The 18,478-nt window shown below is 58.3% G+C and overlaps 7 protein-coding genes across 7 annotated transcripts; 4 read left to right on the forward strand and 3 right to left on the reverse strand.

Annotated features, from left to right (window-relative positions):
* Positions 1-912: 912 nt before the first annotated feature.
* EsH8_II_000743 (bladder cancer-related protein BC10-domain-containing protein) lies at positions 913-1,414 on the forward strand (the record flags this gene model as incomplete). Its single annotated transcript, XM_083264041.1, has 2 exons — positions 913-929; positions 1,000-1,414. 2 exons carry the CDS (start codon positions 913-915, stop codon positions 1,412-1,414), a joined length of 432 nt encoding a protein of 143 aa, XP_083121363.1.
* Positions 1,415-7,205: 5,791 nt separating this feature from the next.
* On the forward strand, positions 7,206-8,139 carry EsH8_II_000744 (LicD family-domain-containing protein; the record flags this gene model as incomplete). The annotated part of the gene is made up of 2 exons (XM_083264042.1): positions 7,206-7,972; positions 8,067-8,139. 2 exons carry the CDS (start codon positions 7,206-7,208, stop codon positions 8,137-8,139), a joined length of 840 nt encoding a protein of 279 aa, XP_083121364.1.
* Positions 8,140-8,696: 557 nt separating this feature from the next.
* On the reverse strand, positions 8,697-9,737 carry EsH8_II_000745 (WLM domain-containing protein; the record flags this gene model as incomplete). Its single annotated transcript, XM_083264043.1, has 1 exon — positions 8,697-9,737. One exon carries the CDS (start codon positions 9,735-9,737, stop codon positions 8,697-8,699), a length of 1,041 nt encoding a protein of 346 aa, XP_083121365.1.
* Positions 9,738-10,631: 894 nt separating this feature from the next.
* EsH8_II_000746 (ER lumen protein retaining receptor-domain-containing protein) lies at positions 10,632-11,463 on the forward strand (the record flags this gene model as incomplete). Its single annotated transcript, XM_083264044.1, has 4 exons — positions 10,632-10,656; positions 10,726-10,784; positions 10,844-10,910; positions 10,970-11,463. The coding sequence occupies 4 exons, from the start codon at positions 10,632-10,634 to the stop codon at positions 11,461-11,463; spliced, it is 645 nt and encodes a 214-aa protein (XP_083121366.1).
* A 1,606-nt stretch (positions 11,464-13,069) lies between these two features.
* EsH8_II_000747 (uncharacterized protein) lies at positions 13,070-14,584 on the forward strand (the record flags this gene model as incomplete). The annotated part of the gene is made up of 2 exons (XM_083264045.1): positions 13,070-13,717; positions 13,784-14,584. The coding sequence occupies 2 exons, from the start codon at positions 13,070-13,072 to the stop codon at positions 14,582-14,584; spliced, it is 1,449 nt and encodes a 482-aa protein (XP_083121367.1).
* A 379-nt stretch (positions 14,585-14,963) lies between these two features.
* EsH8_II_000748 (uncharacterized protein) lies at positions 14,964-15,958 on the reverse strand (the record flags this gene model as incomplete). The annotated part of the gene is made up of 2 exons (XM_083264046.1): positions 14,964-15,157; positions 15,376-15,958. 2 exons carry the CDS (start codon positions 15,956-15,958, stop codon positions 14,964-14,966), a joined length of 777 nt encoding a protein of 258 aa, XP_083121368.1.
* A 1,907-nt stretch (positions 15,959-17,865) lies between these two features.
* EsH8_II_000749 (uncharacterized protein) lies at positions 17,866-18,176 on the reverse strand (the record flags this gene model as incomplete). The annotated part of the gene is made up of 2 exons (XM_083264047.1): positions 17,866-18,079; positions 18,136-18,176. 2 exons carry the CDS (start codon positions 18,174-18,176, stop codon positions 17,866-17,868), a joined length of 255 nt encoding a protein of 84 aa, XP_083121369.1.
* Between the last annotated feature and the right edge of the window lie 302 nt (positions 18,177-18,478).

Genomic DNA, 18,478 nt, shown 5'->3' on the forward strand with positions numbered 1-18,478 from the left:
CAGGTAGCAATTAGAGCTTGGGCAGGCAGTGGGCCACTGGCCTGTGCACCCCTGAATGGATGGGCGCGCGTTGTGCGATGGCGAACGGTTACTGGCTACTACTGACTGCTGGCTCTGGGCTACTGGCTGCTGGGTGCGCTGGGCGGCGACGTGGCGTGCCACTGGTCTGGTCTGGTCAGGTCAGGTCCGCTCTGCTGCTCTCCTGCTCTGGACGGAGTACGGAGTAAGTAAGGTACCTACCTACCTTACCTCCCTACCTTAGTCTAAGGCCTTCTTTCCTCCTGCTTGCAGAACCCCGAGTTTCTGACGTAAGCAGCTATCTGGTCGCCGTGTTTGGAGGGAAAGGTTGCTGCTTGCTAATACCTGCCGCCTGCACCAGGAAACGAGAAAGAGACCGCACGCAGCCAGCCGTGTGTACCTGACTTCGTCCTGCCCTGCCCTGCCTTGCATTCCGCGCCGTTGCCGTCAGTACTGCAAGGAAACCCGTCACTATTTTTTTTTGTCTCGAGCCCAACAATACTTCCTGTTGCGTCCGGCCTGTCCGCCGAGTCACCACACAATATCCCTCGCACCGCACGACCCCCCGGCGGCCTCTCGCAACCGCTCCGAGCTCGACGAGAATCGTTCGACATCACGCGGGCACACCCAGCACAGCATTCACTGGGCCGACTACCGCGCCGCTCGCAACTGGTGCACAGGTGCCCAACAAACGGGGACAGCTTGCTTGGCTTGATACGCCGTACCCGGGTTTTGCGCGCGTTGGAAAAGAGCTGCTTCTAGCTACACACGTGCAACAAGAGAGACTCTCTCTGCTTGGGGGGAAACCCGCGCGACCGACCGTCAGTCCCTCCAGGGATCTCCAAACCGCCTCCCCCTCATATACGTCACCGGCAACCCATACACGCCGCCGCCATGTTCTGTCTTCGAAGGTAAGCTTTGCCCACGGCGGGCTACATCCCACCCAGCCCATGCTCATCCTGCTAATGGCGCCGGAAACAGCTGGCTCCCGCTCCTCTTCATCCCGACCAACGCGTCGCCCGCCTTCATCTTCCTCTTCTTCATATGCACCTACTTCCTCAACCGCCCCTGCGTCTACTGCAGCTTCCTCCTCCTGATCCTCTTCCTCACCTCCTGTAACTGGTCCGACCGCTGCTTCTTCGACTTCAGCAGCAACTGGTTCCAGCCGCGTCCGCCCACGTCCTCGCTGCTGCCCGATATCGATCCGAATGCCGGCTTCAATGCCTCCGTAGTGGAGGTTATCAACTCGACGGCGAGCGCATTGGCGGGAGCCGCCGCGGAGGAGCTCGCGCGGCAGAGGCAGGAGTGGACCGGCCTGGGTATCGAGTGGCTGCGGAGTCTTCTTGGACGGAGGGAGTGGCGGGTGGAGTGCTTGGATATCAGTATTCGCCTATAATCGCCGGTTGGGCTGCGGAGAAAAAGAGTGTTCATGAGTAACGACTAGGTGCGCGTGCGCGCGCGGCCAAGAAAATATCGTGTGTCCGGTAATGGGGTAGGAAAAATCGATACGCGGTTTAGCCCGCGATGGGTCCTAGGTGCATTCTGCGGCGTTCTTCCTTGTGTGTTGTTGCCCTTGGTCGTGCGATATAGAGCGGTCATGACGATGCTGGGCTTCTTCTCTTGGGATCACGTTGGCGGCCAGAGGCCTGGTGTTTCTCAAGACAACTGTTTTCGTGTATCAACATATTCGAACGAGTCTAATATCAACAAATTGACATGGACGGGAGACGTCGCCGCTCAGAGCTGGGATGGGGGGAAAGCAACCTCCCCTAGGATCGTGAACTCTTGGGCATGATGCTTAGACGTGATACTTGAACGCGGTGCCTTGTTGCTTATTTACTTACCTATTGATCGACAGTCTTTGACTCGTCTGGACAACTGCCACCATCATGCTTACCTTTGGCTCGTGGGCCCAGTCTCAAGGATACCCGGCCTTCACGCTGGTAGTGGCGGGCTCTGTCTTATACGTCAAACACCATGGATTCGGTGACTGTAAGCTTCTCGCTGCTTCGACCGTGCACCACTACTAACCAAGAAAGGAGGCGGCTCCGGGGGCTGAAGGTATGACGAGGCTGCTGTATCGACATCAACCAGCCCGGCCCCGTATGGCAGGTTAGGCTATCCCGGAGCCTGGAGGAGTAGCATCCTATTTTCAGTGAAATTAGGAAATCAGGGCATCTGTCATGCCTATCGCGCATAGGGATCCAGAAGAGTGCCGCATTGCGGCCAAAGCACACCGGGTAAGGCGTGTACGTGGGTTTGTCATGATCCCAAAAAGAGGTAGCCCCCCCCCAAGGCGAGAATCAACTCTATCGAGACATTCCCTGGCCTGCTAACTGGGGAAAGATGGGTCGCTTAGGTCGGGTCGACAAACTGCCTTGCAGAGCTTTTTACTAGCCAGAGAGGCCAGGAATAGAGTTTGATAGACGAGCACCACAATAGGCTGAGAGGCTCAGCACCAGCCGGATCTAGATCACAATGTCCCGTGTCTCCGGGAGAGGAAGCATAGACCGATGGACCAGCCGCCCCCAACGGGGTGGGAGATGGGTTTCGATGCCGCGTGGTCTTGCGCGTCCGCCGAAAAGAGACGCGGAGGACCGGGAGGGCTGGCTACAATTGGGATATTCATCACGGAGGCGGTGTCACCGATTGCTGCGCCTGAGTCCCGGATTCCAGCCCTGCCCACATTACGGCGCACACATCAGCAGCGACGTCGGGCAATTAATATAAAGCGATTTTGAGATGCAGACTTGCGACGGGTTGTGGCGCGTGCCTCTTTTTAGGTGGGGTCTTGGCAACGGCACTACCAAACTGACTGCCGGCTGATGTGCCCTATTTGATGGGATCCTTGGCGGGCGCTGCTACCCGGTTAACAGGTATGACGCTTATCTGCATTAGACTTACTCTGCACCTAATTCACTAGTGGGGCAGATGCGACGTCCCCTGCGAGCCCGGAAGGCCAGTAGTCAACATTCATGATTAGACACTGCAGATGGAGATGCACTGTTCAGGGTGCAGGTATCATCGGCGGAATCTCCTCATGCCTGGAAGCACGGTGATGAGAGGCATTCTTTGGCCGGCAGCATGATCGTGACGACTCGGTCGCGCACACGTGGAAGGATTCCGTCCATTTAATTCAGGCATTCCTCTGCTTCGCCCGACGTCTGGGCATTATCCCGAGGCGTGTGTTGAGCCGGGAGAACGGCAAGCGGCCAAGACAATGCCGATTTCCAGCCGCCAACCACAATGTTCGGCCAACGATCCCCAGCCTTCTCTTGCGAAGGAAAGGTCGACACGCGACAGGGCGGCGGATTGGCGCCGTGAGGGGAGGCTGCAGGCTGCAGTCATTTCATATCGATTGGCCGTTTCGGCGCCGAGACATGCAACCACAATTGCAAGGTGTTGAAATCGGGGGGTGTAAAATCAACGCGATGCTTCCCATGGTGCAGCTGGCTGTCGATAGCTTTGTTTTCCGCCCGGCAAGCTGTGCCGGGCTTCCATTCCAACCGCGCGGCCAGTGACGAGTGACAACCGTTGTCTGGATAACCTGAAACTTGGGCCACGAATACTCCTGCTATCCGTTAGACTTGCATTCGCTAGCGACTTTCCGAGTCGCTAACGAGACGGCGTAAGGGGAAGCCTCACAGCCCTGCGCCGACGACAGTCAGGGTCGGAGGCGGACGATGGAGCGGAGCGGAAGCCACTGAGCCACGATTAGTAGCGGTCTGCGCCACATATCCTGTACCGGTAGAGGGTTCCATCCCGTATGCATCAAAAAGGGTGCAGGGGAAGAAGGGAAAGGGGGGAGAGGAAAAATCGGACGTTTTCCGACTAGGGACAAGACAACCGTTGTCCCGAAAAAGAATAATGGGCAGGGGTGAGCAGCAGCCGGGCCACGCGTCACTGTGGGGGCTTCACTGCCAGGTGCCAATGGTAAGGAACGGGGGGTGAGACAGTGAGACGGTCGGTAGGTAGGTGTCGCTGGCGCCGGGCTTTGGGTAGGTTTTTCGTTTTTTCCCCTGTACCCATGCCAATTCCGTTGCTTTTCACCTGGGCGCAATTTGGTGGTGTTCTTTGGTTAGCACACCATTGGTGCACCAAGAGGGGTTCGGACGGACGTCTCGAGGCGTTCGCAGTGTCTCTACTGCCCTTTTTCGACGTTGCACTGTTGCAGAGCCGCTGATCGCCATGGCGGGTGGCCCCTGGATATGCATGATACGGACGCGGTGTGCCTACACACCACCTGTGTAAGTCTACAAGCATTCCGCTTACTGGGAGGGAGTGTACAACTTGGGCGGCGGCGGAAGGAGTACTGCTTGCTTGCGGATGGATGTCTGACAGACTCTTCAGAGCCAAGGAGCGGAACGGGATTCGCGCTGTGCACATTATGGATACAATCCGTGAGCACAGCACAGCACAGCAGTGCCAAGGTGAGGCCCCGGCGGAAAACTTCGGATCATTGGACGGGAAGCGCAAGCTGAAGGACGCCAAGCGGCGGGTTGAGACTCCCAAGACAGTGCCAATCTCTGGGAAATAGCAGAGGCCCGTTTTGTTTTGTCCCATCTTGTTTGATCCGATGGTGAGCGTGTCCGTGTCTGCGTCCGTGTCTGCCTCGACTTGTCGGCGTGCCACCATCTCGGCGCCGCAACATCGGATTGCAGGGCAAGACGTTATGCAGTTTTCGGGGGTCAAATCATCAAATCATCGGATTAGAATGGCATGGGATGCCTGGCTGGGCCTGGGGCCCGAGGTGCAAAGAAAGACGACGGGCACGCGACACTCGAATTGAACAACAGGCAATGTGTCTGTCTCATTCGCGGCGGATGGAGTGGCCCCGTCATCGATATTTTTGGCCGTGTTCATTTCTGTTGGTTGAGCCCAGATTATTACGAATCCACGACTCCGGGAGGAGGGGGCAGGGGGGCTACTGCCATTTGATGGGGAAGGGGCTCCATTGTGACGTTGTTACGCTGCTTGGGTGCAGGATAGCCTCAATGGGGGGAAGCCTCATTTCTCCAGGTGCTCGCTCTCGCCTTCTTCTCCTGTGTTGACGGGTTAACGGGGCTTATGTTACCACACGGTGAAGTCCGAGCCCGCATACATGCATCTTCCCCATTGCCGTCTACCTACATCATCATCCGCCTTACTCTAAACAATGCATGTGGCTGCATTGCATGCAGCTGATATCAGATTTTTGAGACAAGACGACGTCGCTTGCCGCCCTGTCCAACGGCACACTCGGCACCGCGGCGGCAGTGCGTGGCGGACGATGGATCGACAGAGTTTCTCACTTTGGAAAAGGGACAAGGGTGGACAGAAGCCTCGAAAGCGACTAAAATGCGGCTGGAACGATTAAACCGATTAGAACGACCAGTCTACGCTATCTAGGTATACTATTAAAGCGACTTACGGTTATTTGGTTATTTCCATTAGACCCGGTCCTGACACCGGAGCAACCCCCCTGGTCGTTGCCAAGTCCGTTAGCGGCTTATGCGGCGACTGGGAACCAAGAAACACCAAGGAAGCAGAAGGAGAGCACACGACACCGGCGATCCTGCCTGTGCGTGCTGGCTGCAACCCTGCGAAGCTCACGCAACCTGATGCCTCAAGTGAAGTATTTTGCTCTGCAGAGCAGATTTTGATATCCCATCCCCTCCCCACCCCCCCAAGCCCCCTCCTCACCTCCCCTGTCCGTCCCGTCAGTCCCAGACCGCCGCCCACCTGAATCCCATTTGCCAAACCGCTAATCATTTGTTTTTTCAGCCACTTTGGATACCTGGTTCATTAATTAGCCTTTGTGTGCCGTAGAGAGACGTTGATCCACTTCTGGCGCGGTTGAAGACGCGGCCTGTCACTGGCTCCCGGCCTCCGGCGACAGCCCGGGCCCTCCTCGTTTTGCGCGGGATTACGTATGCTGCCCGAACACGGCGCATACGCGCAAACTGGCACTGCCAAGGAATGTGGGAGACGCCCTCTCGGATGAAATGAAGTGTGCTTCTAGTGTGCTGATAGTACTGGTACCCTCCCGCACAAAGAGTACGTCGTACGTAGTCCCGGTACGTACCACCGTTGTTCGCGCCGAGCCCGACAGCCAGGCGAGGCGAGGCGTAGACGGCCGAACGGCTGGGAGGCGAGACATGCGAGACTGCCCTGGGCGAGGACTCCCTGGCTGGTCTTTCTTGTCTTGTCTCCGGGTCTCTCTCGCCTGGTCTCGCTGGTCGTGTGTCCAGCCCCAGGTCCAAAAGGAGGAGGAGGAGGAGAAGGAGGAATAGTGTATGTACACTACACTGCACTAGAAGCACCAGGTGGAGGAGGGGGGTCATCCATCGGAAACCCTGGAGCATGGACTGCTAGCCCCGGCATCTTGGCAAGGCACCGCGAAGCAAGGTGACGGTGACCGTGGGGATTTCTTCGCCATGGCGGGACTCGGGATGCTTGCACAAGACTAGGAACACTCTCACTACACGCCACACCACACACCATCCATGTAGTGTACACCACGCGGCTGCTACACACCACCGCCTTCACATCCCACATTTTACATATCACCTCGCTCCTGCCCTGCCGCGCATCAGACATGTCCGCTCCGGTTTTCCTTCCTGCCACCCTCTTCTTGGCATCCGTGTGTTTTGACGTCCCCCCGTAACCTGCAACTGACAAACCCGTCCGAACTCCTCCTCCTGCAGGGACATATTCACCGTCTCCATCCTCCTTCCTTATTATTCCACGCCTCGTCGTCACTATCTCTGCCGTCGTCTCTCGCCTCGTCTCACCTCACCTCATCTCACACTATCTCACCTCACACTCGCCTTCATCCGCCTTAACGATTCTCACCATCACTCTCCCGAGTTTGAGTGTGCCGCACGAGCAAACGGACCATTCCGTATCTTTTTCTGAGTCTTTACAGCCGTAGTGATACCCCATCGAGTTTGGTTTATTCAACGACCTTGAACGGCCCTCCTGGCTCTTATTACACCCAGCGTTGCATTGGACTACTGCGCCTGCCTCCTCCCTCACCGGCTATTTTCCAGACCCGACGACTTCTTGGCACCACGAAGCCGCCCACGAACAACCGTCTTTCCGAGAGTTTTTGGTCAACGGATTTTTTTGGGGCTTTGGTATTGATCAGGCAACCTCAGCATCAGCTACACAACATATCCGAGTGGCGCATCAACACATACGCCACCATGCGGTTCAACCTAGCTCTTCCGCTAGCCCTGCTGGGCCTCACTTCGACGGTTGCTGCGGCGCCTCCTCAAGCCCCCAGAGACGACAGCCAGTCATCATCACCGGCCCTGGTAAAGCGCGAAGACACAAAGTACTTTCACGAGCCCTGCTGCGGCGAGGAGCTGGGCCATTACGATATTCGTTACTTCAAGGAGGCCGTCGGCTACGATGACCACCGCGTTGTCCTCCGCAACCTCGTCCGCTCTTACCTGACCATCACCAAGAAGCTGAAGGTCGAAACCTGGCTCGCTCACGGAACCTTGCTGGGCTGGTGGTGGAACGGCAAGATCATGCCGTGGGACTACGACCTCGATGTTCAGGTCTCGACAGCGACTCTTTACTGGATGGGCCAGAACCTTAACCGTACCGAGCACGAATACAAGTGGACCGACAAGGACGGCAACGATAAGACGGAACGCTACCTTCTCGACGTCAACCCGCACGGCACCGACAAGGACCGCGGCGATGGCCAGAACATTATCGACGCCCGCTGGATCAACATGGCCAACGGCGCCTTCATCGACATCACCGGCCTCGCCGAGCGCGATCCTTCCGGCATGCCGGGAGTATGGAGCTGCAAGAACTACCACCGCTACCGCACCACCGACCTTTTCCCCATGCGCGAGACCGAGTTCGAGGGTGTTCCCGCCACCATCCCTTACAGCTTCGAGCGCATCCTATCAGAGGAGTACGGCACCAAGAGTCTGGTGACCACTGAATGGCTTGGGTACGTTTTAAAAAGATCCGCGTTGTGGTTTCTGGCTTTTTAAAGCTTGATTTCAGTGCACAGAATTTGGGTTCATGACTAACACGAGTTGCAGACACAAGTGGGAGCCTGAGCAAAAGGAATGGATCAAGGTGCCGCAACCCGACGACCAAAAGCCGCAGCAATAGACAGACAGCTGCATTCGGAAGGAATTGAAATTTGGCCGGCGCAAGCGATGACTTTCAGAGTGTGATGGATTGCATTTTTTACAAAATCATGGGCATTTGGGGCGGCAGCATTCTGCGCTGCACGCCTACATGCGTGAGTGGCGTTTTCGGGCATGGCATGGCAAGGCATGGCATTATGGTGTTCCAGGGTCAAGCATTTTACACAGGGGAGACACTCGGACGTGTCGCTTTTTTTATTCTGTGTCTGTATACAACCTACATCATAAAGACAGTAGTTGTACAATCAACAGCAATCGCCCTCTGGGCAGATTTTGCTGTTTACTCATCACTGTATCGACCGTATAGGCGGCGGCTTTCATCTGATAAGCTTTGTGAATCAATACGAGGACACTGTGATGTTCGAATTCAACCGTAAACATATAACATAAAATGAGTTGATTGGCTGTCCTTCCCTAGTCTCAAAAGGCCTTATTCATATCTCGTGTCTAAACCAAACGCCGTCGCAATGCAATCCAGAATGAACACCAAAATCAAATCCAACATTAACAAAGCTCAACTCAAGGCGATGAGCCAGAGTCGGGCTTCCCGCCATCCCGCGTCTCCATATTCATCTTCCTGACCCTCTCCTCCGCCGCCTTTGCCAGAATCTCACGCCGGCTCAGGCCCTTGTTATCAGCGGCGCTACCGCCGACGACAAAATCGCCGCCCTCCCAGCCGCCGTGGTCCTCGAACCCTTCCTCCTCGTCCTCTCCCGGCGCGTAGTACGACGACGACGACTGCCCGACGGTTTGCCCGCCGTGCTTCCAGTCCGCGGCGTCGACCTCGCGCTCGATCTGATGGCACAGGTCCCAAAAGTTCCTGTCGTGCGGGCCGTGGACGTTGTGCGCCAGCTCGTGGCACAGCGTCTTGCGGATGGTCCTGTAGTCTCTGTAGCCGTCGTGCGCGTCCGTCCGGAGCCGCAGCTCGATGACCTCGCCGCCGTTGCGGTTGAGGCCGAGCAGCCTCGTCGTCCCCTCGTGGCTGGACTGCGTGTTGGACAGGGGCTCCATCTCCGTCAGCAGGCCGACGCTGAACTTGTGCTTGCGCATCGACGCGCGGATGCCCGGGTCCTCCTTCAGCTTCTCGAGCAGCGCCAGGGACCGCTCCGGGTGCGGGAGCCCGGCCAGGGGCCGCACGGAGAGAAACGTGTAGGTGCTGTCCGCCTGCGCGCGCCCCTGGTCCCGCCTCCGCGACGAGCGGTTCTGCCTGCGCGCGGCGCTGCGTGCGGCGTTGCGCCTCGCGGCGAACTCGGACGCGGCCTGCAGCGACGCGACCTCCTTCGCCTCGACGCCCATGAGCATGATCTTCTTGTTTTGCAGCCCGGCGAGCGACATGTCCGGGTCCTTGAAGGGGGGTTTCAGGAGGCCGAGCTTCGGGACGATGAATTTCTGGTTCGAGGGCGGGATGGATAGGCTGTCCTCGACATCTTCGGAGAGGTGTGTTATTGTGCCATCGGCGGGGAATGTAAAGGTGTGAGGGGTGTTGCGATGGGTGAGAGTTATGGTGATGGCGTCTTCGGAGGAGTCGTAGCCCGACTCGTCACGGTGCGGTTCGGCCATGGCGGGGTTGTTCGTCCTCGGTGGGTGGTGTATGTATGGGTGAGAATAGATGGGATGTGTGGGGTTGCCGTTCGACTACGGATACGTATTGATGAAAAGCACACACAAGGGGGATGCCAGCCCCTCGGGTGTCGCCAAGTTGTGAGGTTATATACAGCGGCGATGCTAGTCGTAGAATGTGCAGGAATCGAGCCGGGAGAGGCGCAGACGATCACCGGTGATGAGCGCTCGGGGAGTTTGTCAGGTCCCTACCTACGCTACGTAGGCAGCTTTGTAATACGTCACGCCTTGGCATCAGCCAAAAACTCCCGACCTCCGACGCCTTCGGGGTTGAACTTAGGTGTGGGTTCTCGGGGAGTCCGGGCCCTCGATTACCTCAGCAGGTAGCAGTCTTGGCCCGTGCCCGTTCGTTCCTGGCAGCTAAGGCACCTACCCGCTGTGGATATTCGAATGCAGCGAGAGAGAGAGACAGAGACAGGTGTGAGTGAGTGAGGCTTGTCTCATTACCTAAGTCAGACTGGTATTAGGTAATTAAACGGAAACAACAGTGCGAGCTGGCCTGGTGTGGCTTGGACTGACGGTTCCAGCTTCCAATGAGCTTGCAATCGCGTTCGTGTCCTTTCGATCTCCTGGCACCCAAAAAAAAGCTACCAGCTCTGCCGAACGCAGTTGAAGCCTTCTCTCCCTGGCTACAAATCCATATCTCGACGCCATCGCGACACGAAATCCCCCGACAACCACGACGCCCGAGCAAGACCCGTGCACTTGCTTGACTACAACTCTGCGCTCCGCCGCCTTCACTGGCAGCTCCAAGCTCCAAGCTCCCGATTCATCTGAAGCTCCCCCCAAACTGTCACTTGCGCCTGTTCCCTACGCCGCAGCCGAACCGCAACGATGCTCAACCTCTTCCGCATTATGGGTATGTGCCGCCGCCCAATTGCGCGCCCTGGCGATGCTTGCCTCGTCGACTAACAGTATGGTTCTGCAGGGGACTTGTCCCACCTTGCCAGCATTGGCATCCTCCTCCACAAGATGGTGCAGTTGAATGTGAGCTCCCCGATGCCCACGATGTCGTCACTCGGACCCCTTGTCTAATCCATCGACAGAGCTGCTCCGGTATCTCGTTCAAGTCGCAAGCCCTCTACTTCCTGGTCTACATCACCAGATATCTTGGTACGACGGGTTGCTCCCCCCACCACCACTAACACCTGCGCTAACACCCGCCTCCGTAGACCTGTTCTCGACCTCCAGCCTGTGGAACCTCATCTTCAAGATCCTCTTCATCACCTCCCAGGGCTACATCGTCTACCTGATGACGACCGCCTACAAGCCGACCAACGACCCCAACCAAGATACCTTCCGCGTCCAGTACCTCCTCGGAGGAGCTGCCGTCCTGGCCATCGTCTTCCCGTACTTCTACACCTTCTGGGAGATCCTGTGGGCCTTCTCCATCTGGCTCGAGGCCGTCGCCATCTTGCCCCAGCTGTTCATGCTCCAGCGCACCGGCGAGGCCGAGACCATCACCACGCACTACCTCTTTGCCCTCGGCATCTACCGCGCCCTGTACATTCCCAACTGGATCTACCGCTACTTCACCGAGGTGGACCACAAGGTTGACTGGATCGCCATCACCGCCGGCATCGTCCAGACCGTCCTGTACAGCGACTTTTTCTGGATCTACTACACCAAGGTGATGAAGGGCAAGAAGTTCAAGCTGCCCGTCTAAATTCTCTCGTGGCCCTCGAGAGCCTGCCGCGCGGCGCCGACCCGGTCACTCCCACTGGGCAGCGGGCGGCGCGGGACAGATTCACGAGATTTCTTAAAAAGCTACGAGCAAGGCTGGAGCCAATGGCGGGCCAGGACCACGTTTTTTATCGTTCAGTCTCTCATCACAAGTCGAATTCCTCGGGCACGCAAAAAGTTGGCCGCGGGTGGTAGGGTACGGGATACCCTCCGACAGGACGGGTGCATGGCTGGCGTTGGGAGATATGGTTAGTTTAAAATGGGCGGCCAGTTAGCCAGTCCGACGCGCACGGGTCATCGGTTGAACTGCTGATGAATGCCCGCAGATCGATATGATCGAGAACGATAGTAGGACCGGGACAACACTAGTATATAGATGGTCAATGTGAAGAACGTTTCCGAATCCCAACCGTCCCCCCCCTCCTTCTCAGCACGTTCCCCCTCGCCTCTCACATCGCCCGGCGGCAATCGCGTGGATGACTCGATCTTTTCGGTTAGTTTACCGGCTTCCGAGATCTCGTCCAAGTTTTTAGGTCGCCAAATGGAGGTCGTTCCCTGCTTACGCTCACGACTGTTCGTTGTTGTTTCCGAACGAGAAGGGGAGCAGACCTTGCAGAGTGTCTTTTTGTAGGGTGGTTTCAGGACATTTTGCCATGAATTCTCCTGGTTCCTCCGGCTACCCGACCTCGAGTCAAGCGATTTGGACAGGGATGTGAGAGACCGGGGGCCCAGAGAGTCGATGCACTTCGAGGTGATCCAGCAGTTGCGATCCCGTCATTGCAGTCCCCTCAAAACCAGGGATCAAGTTCAACGTCGTCCTATGAGACAATACCAAGGTCGGAACGTAGACGAGAGTTGATGCCGCCGCTGTAACGACCGCCCACCGGCGGCAAGCATGAACTTTCCCAACCTTTCTGTCAGCGTTCTGTTTCCAAATTGACTTTTGAAACCACAGATGCATTACAGCAACCGGAGCCTGGCATTGCTACCGAATAGGAAAATGAGACGAAAAAGCGCGCCAATCTGAGCTATCAGCACCCTTCGCCCTCGTGTCAACGAGCCGCCTTCCGGCCCCGTCGCAACGCTTTCCAACGAAGCCGACTGGATATCCGGGGGTGCGATCTTGGGGAGGGACCGATGGAGTTGTGAGCCAAATAGGCCGTGCTCGTGCGGCTCTTTTGTTGGACAATCAGACGAGGCGGTCCATAACATGTGCGAGGGCCGCTGGCCAGGCCGCCTCTGGCCTGATTTCTTTTCGGTTTGGTCTTTTTTATTTTTTATTTTTTATTTCCTTGGTTTTTTATTTTGTCGTCCTTGTTAGTTGTTGAAAGTCGATCAAGGTTTATTTCTCGTCGGGGTGAAAGATAATATGGTTACAGCGAAGAGAGGCATACATAATCCGACATGAAATCATGGTGAAGGCTTGCCTCCCACGAATATTACTGCTTTCGGTTTTGGCATGGTTGGTGTTGGCGGCAACGGCATCAGCGGCGGCGGCGGGTGGTGAAAAGGGAGCGTGGGCGAGATGGGCGGACGGAGGGGATCTCAGGTTACCGGCGGAGCCTCACCGGAGGCGAGGGGGACACGGCATGGTCGTCGACCTCTTGGGCAAGCGAGCACAGCCACCCACGGCATCGACGGACATCAACAAGCCGGAGCGTCTCGAGGACCGAGTCGTACTAGCAGTGCCCACACCGGCGGCCCTCTTCGGCGGCGCCCCCCTGGAGGCCCGGCAGATACTCGGCAACCCCGTCGAGGCCATCAACTCGGCGTCCCGGTCTGCCGACCAGGCCATCGCGGCGGCCTCTCAGTCGGCAAGGGAGGCTGTCCAGCAGGCAAACGACCAGGTGCGGCAGGCGCAGGATAGGCAGAGGCAGGCGGAGGACCAAGCACGGCAGGCCAACGATGCGGCCACGCGGGCCTCGATATCGGCCAACAACGCCGTGGTGCAGGCCCAGGCGAGCGCGCGCGCGGGCATCGCCGACGCCCAGAACGCGGCGAGAGAGAGCGCGCGCACCCAGATCTCGGACAACCTGGCAATGGTGACGTCCAGCGCGTCGGCGCAGCTGGCCTCTCAGGTTGCGAGCATCCAGGCCAGCGCCAGCGCCAGCGCGGCTACGGGCATTGCGCTCGCCAGCGCGAGCGCGGCGACTGCGATTGCGGCTGCAACGCAGTCTGCCAGTGCGGCCGTGCAGAGCGCACAGCAGCAGGCACAGCAGCAGATACAAGCTGCAAGGGTGAGTCTCTTTGATAACCCCCCTCTTCCCCCCGCAAGGAGCCCGCCTCATACTAACACACCACAGGACGATGCCAACTTGCGGGTGTCGCAAGCCCAGGGGACCGCAGTCTCGGTGACCCAGGCCGCTCTGGCCGTGGTCGGCGCCATCATCGGCTCTTCCCTTTTCACGATCCTGGGTTTCTACATCTTTACACGCTACCGCCGCGGCAAGCGTAAAGACCAGACGGCACAGGCGCTCCGTCGCGAGATCAGCTACCCCAAGCAGGAGACTCTCGTGACGACCAACTCGATGGTCATGAGGGACGACTACCCGCGGGACATCAAGGCGCCGATATCACCGCAGCGGCCGGAGACGGCCCGCACGACGGGGTCGAACGGGATGGGCTACGCGGTCAGCACCTTCAGCGACGGGACTCCCAACTTCTCCCGCTCGACGACGTTCGTGAACAACGGCATCCCGCAGATGGGCATGCAGCGGGAGGGGTCGATAACGAGGAGGCCGGTCGCGCCCTCGCCCAGGAAGCAGACGTTCTCGCTCTTCCCGCCCGCGCCAAGGTCTAGGGACGGGCCGCCGACAGGGCCGCTGCCTCCCACTCCCACCACTGCTCGGGATCCGGCGTCGGCGTCGGCACCGGCACCACCGGCGCCCACGACAACGGCAGTGGCAGTGGATGCGGCCCCCACAAACGAGAAGCTGTACAGGGTCGACGAGGAGGACGGCGAGCTGGTCGAGGGGAGCAAGGACTGGCTGCGACGGACGCAGACCGTCAGCCCGTTTGGGGACCTGGCGGACACTCCGACGGATGAGAAGGACCCCAACTGGCCCTTTGCAAGGCCAAACTCGCCTCCCCCCGCTGCCAAGTGAAGCTAGGGGACGGGGTGCAACGTTGAGAGTGTCGGGTGTCACAACGGGGGGAAGGGGGGTGGGTTTTTAATGCGTCCAGGAAAGCAAAATGTTCATTAGTATTTGTTCATTAATAACGTCTGGGTTATAACACCCGAACCAATTTCTTCTTATTCTTCTTCTTCTTCATTTCTTCAATCTTAATTCAAATTGTATTGTCACTTAAAAACACTCATGCAAGACTCATCCATTATCTGCTCCGTCTTTCTTCTCTCTGAAGAATTCGAGTGTGACTGTGTGCGAGAGGGATGTGATGTAGGTAGGTAGGTAAAGTGAAGGGGTTGATAAAGTAGGTAGGTAGGTAGAGCAGTGGCTGTTGGGGGAGGGAGCGGTTCATTATTCAAGTCCTGGGCGTCCTCCACAGGCCCTCGGCGCGGCTGGTGTTGCTTACATGCTGCTGCTGGACGGCGCAGCCGTTGCGCCGCGGCGGCAGATCCGGCGTCGCGTTCCCACGCCCCAGCCTGGCCTTGCCCGACCCCCACAGGCGGCAGCTTGCGGAGGCCGTCGAATCGGCGCGCGCGGACGAACCGGTTTCTGCGCGACTCTGTTAGGACACGTCCCTTCAGGATCTGTTTGATCGCCGGCCAAGACATGTTCGTGATCGGTTGACAGGGCGGGGGGGAAGGGAGGGGAGGGGGAGGCATGACTCCGTTGTAGTTCTCTCTCCCCGTCTCACATTCACACACACTCTCTCCCACATCCCGCCCGTCTCCCTCAAACACCTGGCCTGGGTCAAACGCCTGGTCACTTACCTCCGCGTCCTGGACCCTCCAGCCGGTCGCTGGAGGGCCCAAGGCAAAGCTTCCGGTCGAGGTCGATGCAGATGCCCAGGATGGAGGGGAGCGTCGCGTCGATCTGCACGCCCTCGAGTTCGCGTCGTATCCGATCAACCTCCTTGTCGGCGTCGTCGGCGTCGTCTTCGCAGCCCTCCTCCTCGACGCGGTGGGTCTCGGCCGCCTTTATCCGGATGATGGCGATCTGCTGCTGGAGCTGCAGGGCCAGCTGCCGGTCCAGCTCGTTGGGCGACGCCGACGTCAGCGAGATGGCGCCGCGGCGCCGCGGCCGCCTGGCGTACGGGGTCTCCGGGGGCAGCGAGATGGACCGCGGCACGTTGTCCTGGCCGAGGAACAGGCCGTCCGGCACCGCGTGGCTCCAGAGGCCCGGCGGCGGGCGGTTGTGTGGTGAGTGCGTGAGTGAGGGCGACCAGAGCCATTTGAACGGGGTGGCCACGCCGCTGCCGACGCCGCCGCCGCGGCTTCTTTTGAACAGGTGCTCATCGCCTTCGTCGTCGTCGTCCTCCGCCAGGCGCTTCTTTCGCATGCTTGTCTCTGCCATGCTGTTTCATTTGAAGGGGGCCCTCTGATGAGTCCCTGGGCTTGAGAAGTCCTGTCTTCGCCCACGAGATGATGAGCTCTGAGACGAAGAGTTCTGAGACGACGCGAGCAAACGAGCCAAGGCGGGATATATGAAAAGGGGCAGGGGGTACGGGCAAGAGTAACAGTCTCTCCAGTGTCTGATGGAACCCGCGTTGCGAGAGGACCGATTGAAATCCACCGACTTGATAGCACGAGGTCAGAGCTTCAATAGCAAATGAAGGGTGGAGAAATAAGGTAACGACGAGGTGAGTGAGCTAGAGTCTCGGTGACGGTTGCGACGGTTCGTGCGCTGGCGCGGGGGGGAGTAATTTGACTGGCCGCCGTCTGGCGCGAGCGTCTTATTCCGGATCGAGTCAAATGCCTCCCCAGCGAACAAAGGCCACCCACGGATTGGGCATGAACCCCCCTCGACTCATTTAATAATTTGCGCGATCTTTTTGCGGAGGACGAAGGGTCCCAGGAGGACCCGGCACAAGACCGCCCAACCACGGTCCTCCTCGAAAGCGGGCTCTAGTATGGTTCTCTGCTATTTGATATCACCCACCACCACCACCACCACTGCCACCACGACACAGGCCAGCCCGTCGCGCTTCGTCCCAGCTTCTGTTGCCGGTGACGGTTTCAGCCGCCCGCCAAGACCTCGAGGCTAACCACAGACGAGACTGGAACCGCCGCGGGGGCATGTGGTCCGGACTGCCAACACGGGAGGGAGGGCCCGGCAAGGACCCCCTCCAACGGTCGAGCGGGCCACTGAGCTCGGGTTTCAGTTCGTCGCCGCCGTCGTCGTATTGACGAGCCCGGGCTATAGCAGCCCTACGTGAACCCGCCTCCGCCAGTAACTCCCTGCCGAAACCCGCGGGGGCCCGGTTTGAGTTCTCCGTTGCGGGCGTGATTTCGCCTGGGATGGCCGGCTTTGCTGAGGGCGGGTGGCCGCAGATCTTCACTGTGTAGAAGGGCCATGTGCAACAAGTGCGTCGGAGACTATTTCCAGAACTTTAAAAAAACAGTGGGTTGAGGGGTTTTGGTCCGCAATCACATCATATGCCGTCTCATGTTGCCACGATCAACGGATGACAGGCCACGGTGTATCCAAACACCAGCCTTGGGCCAGCCCGTTGAGGGACCCGGCATCCTATCGACGGCGGAGCGCCCCGCGTTGCTATGTATAGTATCCAGACTGTGTCTCCATCGCGACACTGCACTTGATCGATACCTTGCTGTCATTCTCGCCCGCTTTGGGCTTTCAGATCCCTACGTCGGGCGATGGAGATGACGTACAGTTCAACCTCCTCAGCGGTGTCGCCTCGCCCGTCGTTCAAAAATAGGCGCGGATCCCGGGTTTCCTCGCTCGCGATATCCATCGGGCATTGGGCCCGCCCCGTCGTGGGATCTTAGCAGACGCCACCCCGCCGGATCCCCACGATCCAGCTGACCGGCCTCGTCCGGCTGTCCAATCCTCCATGGCCCAGTTGGCTAAGGCGTCCGACTGTTAATCGGGAGATCCCTGGTTCGAGCCCAGGTGGAGGAGCACACGTCTCACCGAGACTGCTTACCTTTTGCTTCTCATGAGTCCTGCGGGCTGTGTATGGCTTCAACGGGCCACGAAGTTTGCGAGATTCGAGGCGGGGTGGCAGACGGCTCTGGGAGTTGGATGGCGAAGCGGGCTGCTGGTTACTCAGTGGGGGTCAGAATGCACAAGCACGAGCAGATGGCAAATTGTAACTGATGTATGTATGCGTAAACGATGTGTGTATAATGTATATGGAAATGACTATTTGGGTATCGAGCAGTTGTTTACACAGCGAGGAAATGTAGTACAAGAACAGGAGCCGGGTACAAGACCTCTCCCGCCGCCGGCCGAGTCCATCACCGGCGGCTGGCAGAGGTCCACTGCTGCTCCCACTGGGCCATCTGGCCGGCCATGGACCGGCTCGACCTGCTCGTGTCCTGGCCCGTGACCCAGAACCTTTCCATCGAGTCCGACGACGACGTGTACGATGTGAATGGCGTTTGGCTGGTTGAGGTGCTATGCCCCTGTCCGCTGGTGGTTGCAGACGTGCTATAGGCTGACTGAGAAGAGCTGGGGAGTGTTAGGATGGATGGCACGGGAAGGGGGGGAGGGTGTGGCCGGCGTACCTGGCAGCAGGACGCTGGTAGTAGTAACTCGATCCAGACATGGTGTGATGTGAAGGGGCGGGTACGGCTCGGGAGAAGCTAGAGCAGACTGAAAGTGCAAGAGATGATGGGTGCTGTGGTGCTATGGCGGGTGAAGTGTGGTAGATGAAGTAGTGTTGGTTGGGTCCGACCTTTACAACCTTCTCATCAACCGCCAACGCGCATCTCACTGTATATATATGAGTGCCGGCCCAGCCTAGAAGCCCCCCGTTGATGCGGAATGCGATTTAACAATTGCTGGCGTACGAGAAAGTAGAAAAAACGCCACGTGTAATTGGAAGAAAACCGCATCATCAACCCGTCT

The sequence above is a fragment of the Colletotrichum jinshuiense genome, chromosome 2 (genome assembly GCF_051148585.1).
Source record: "Colletotrichum jinshuiense chromosome 2, complete sequence".
NCBI lineage: Eukaryota > Fungi > Ascomycota > Sordariomycetes > Glomerellales > Glomerellaceae > Colletotrichum > Colletotrichum jinshuiense.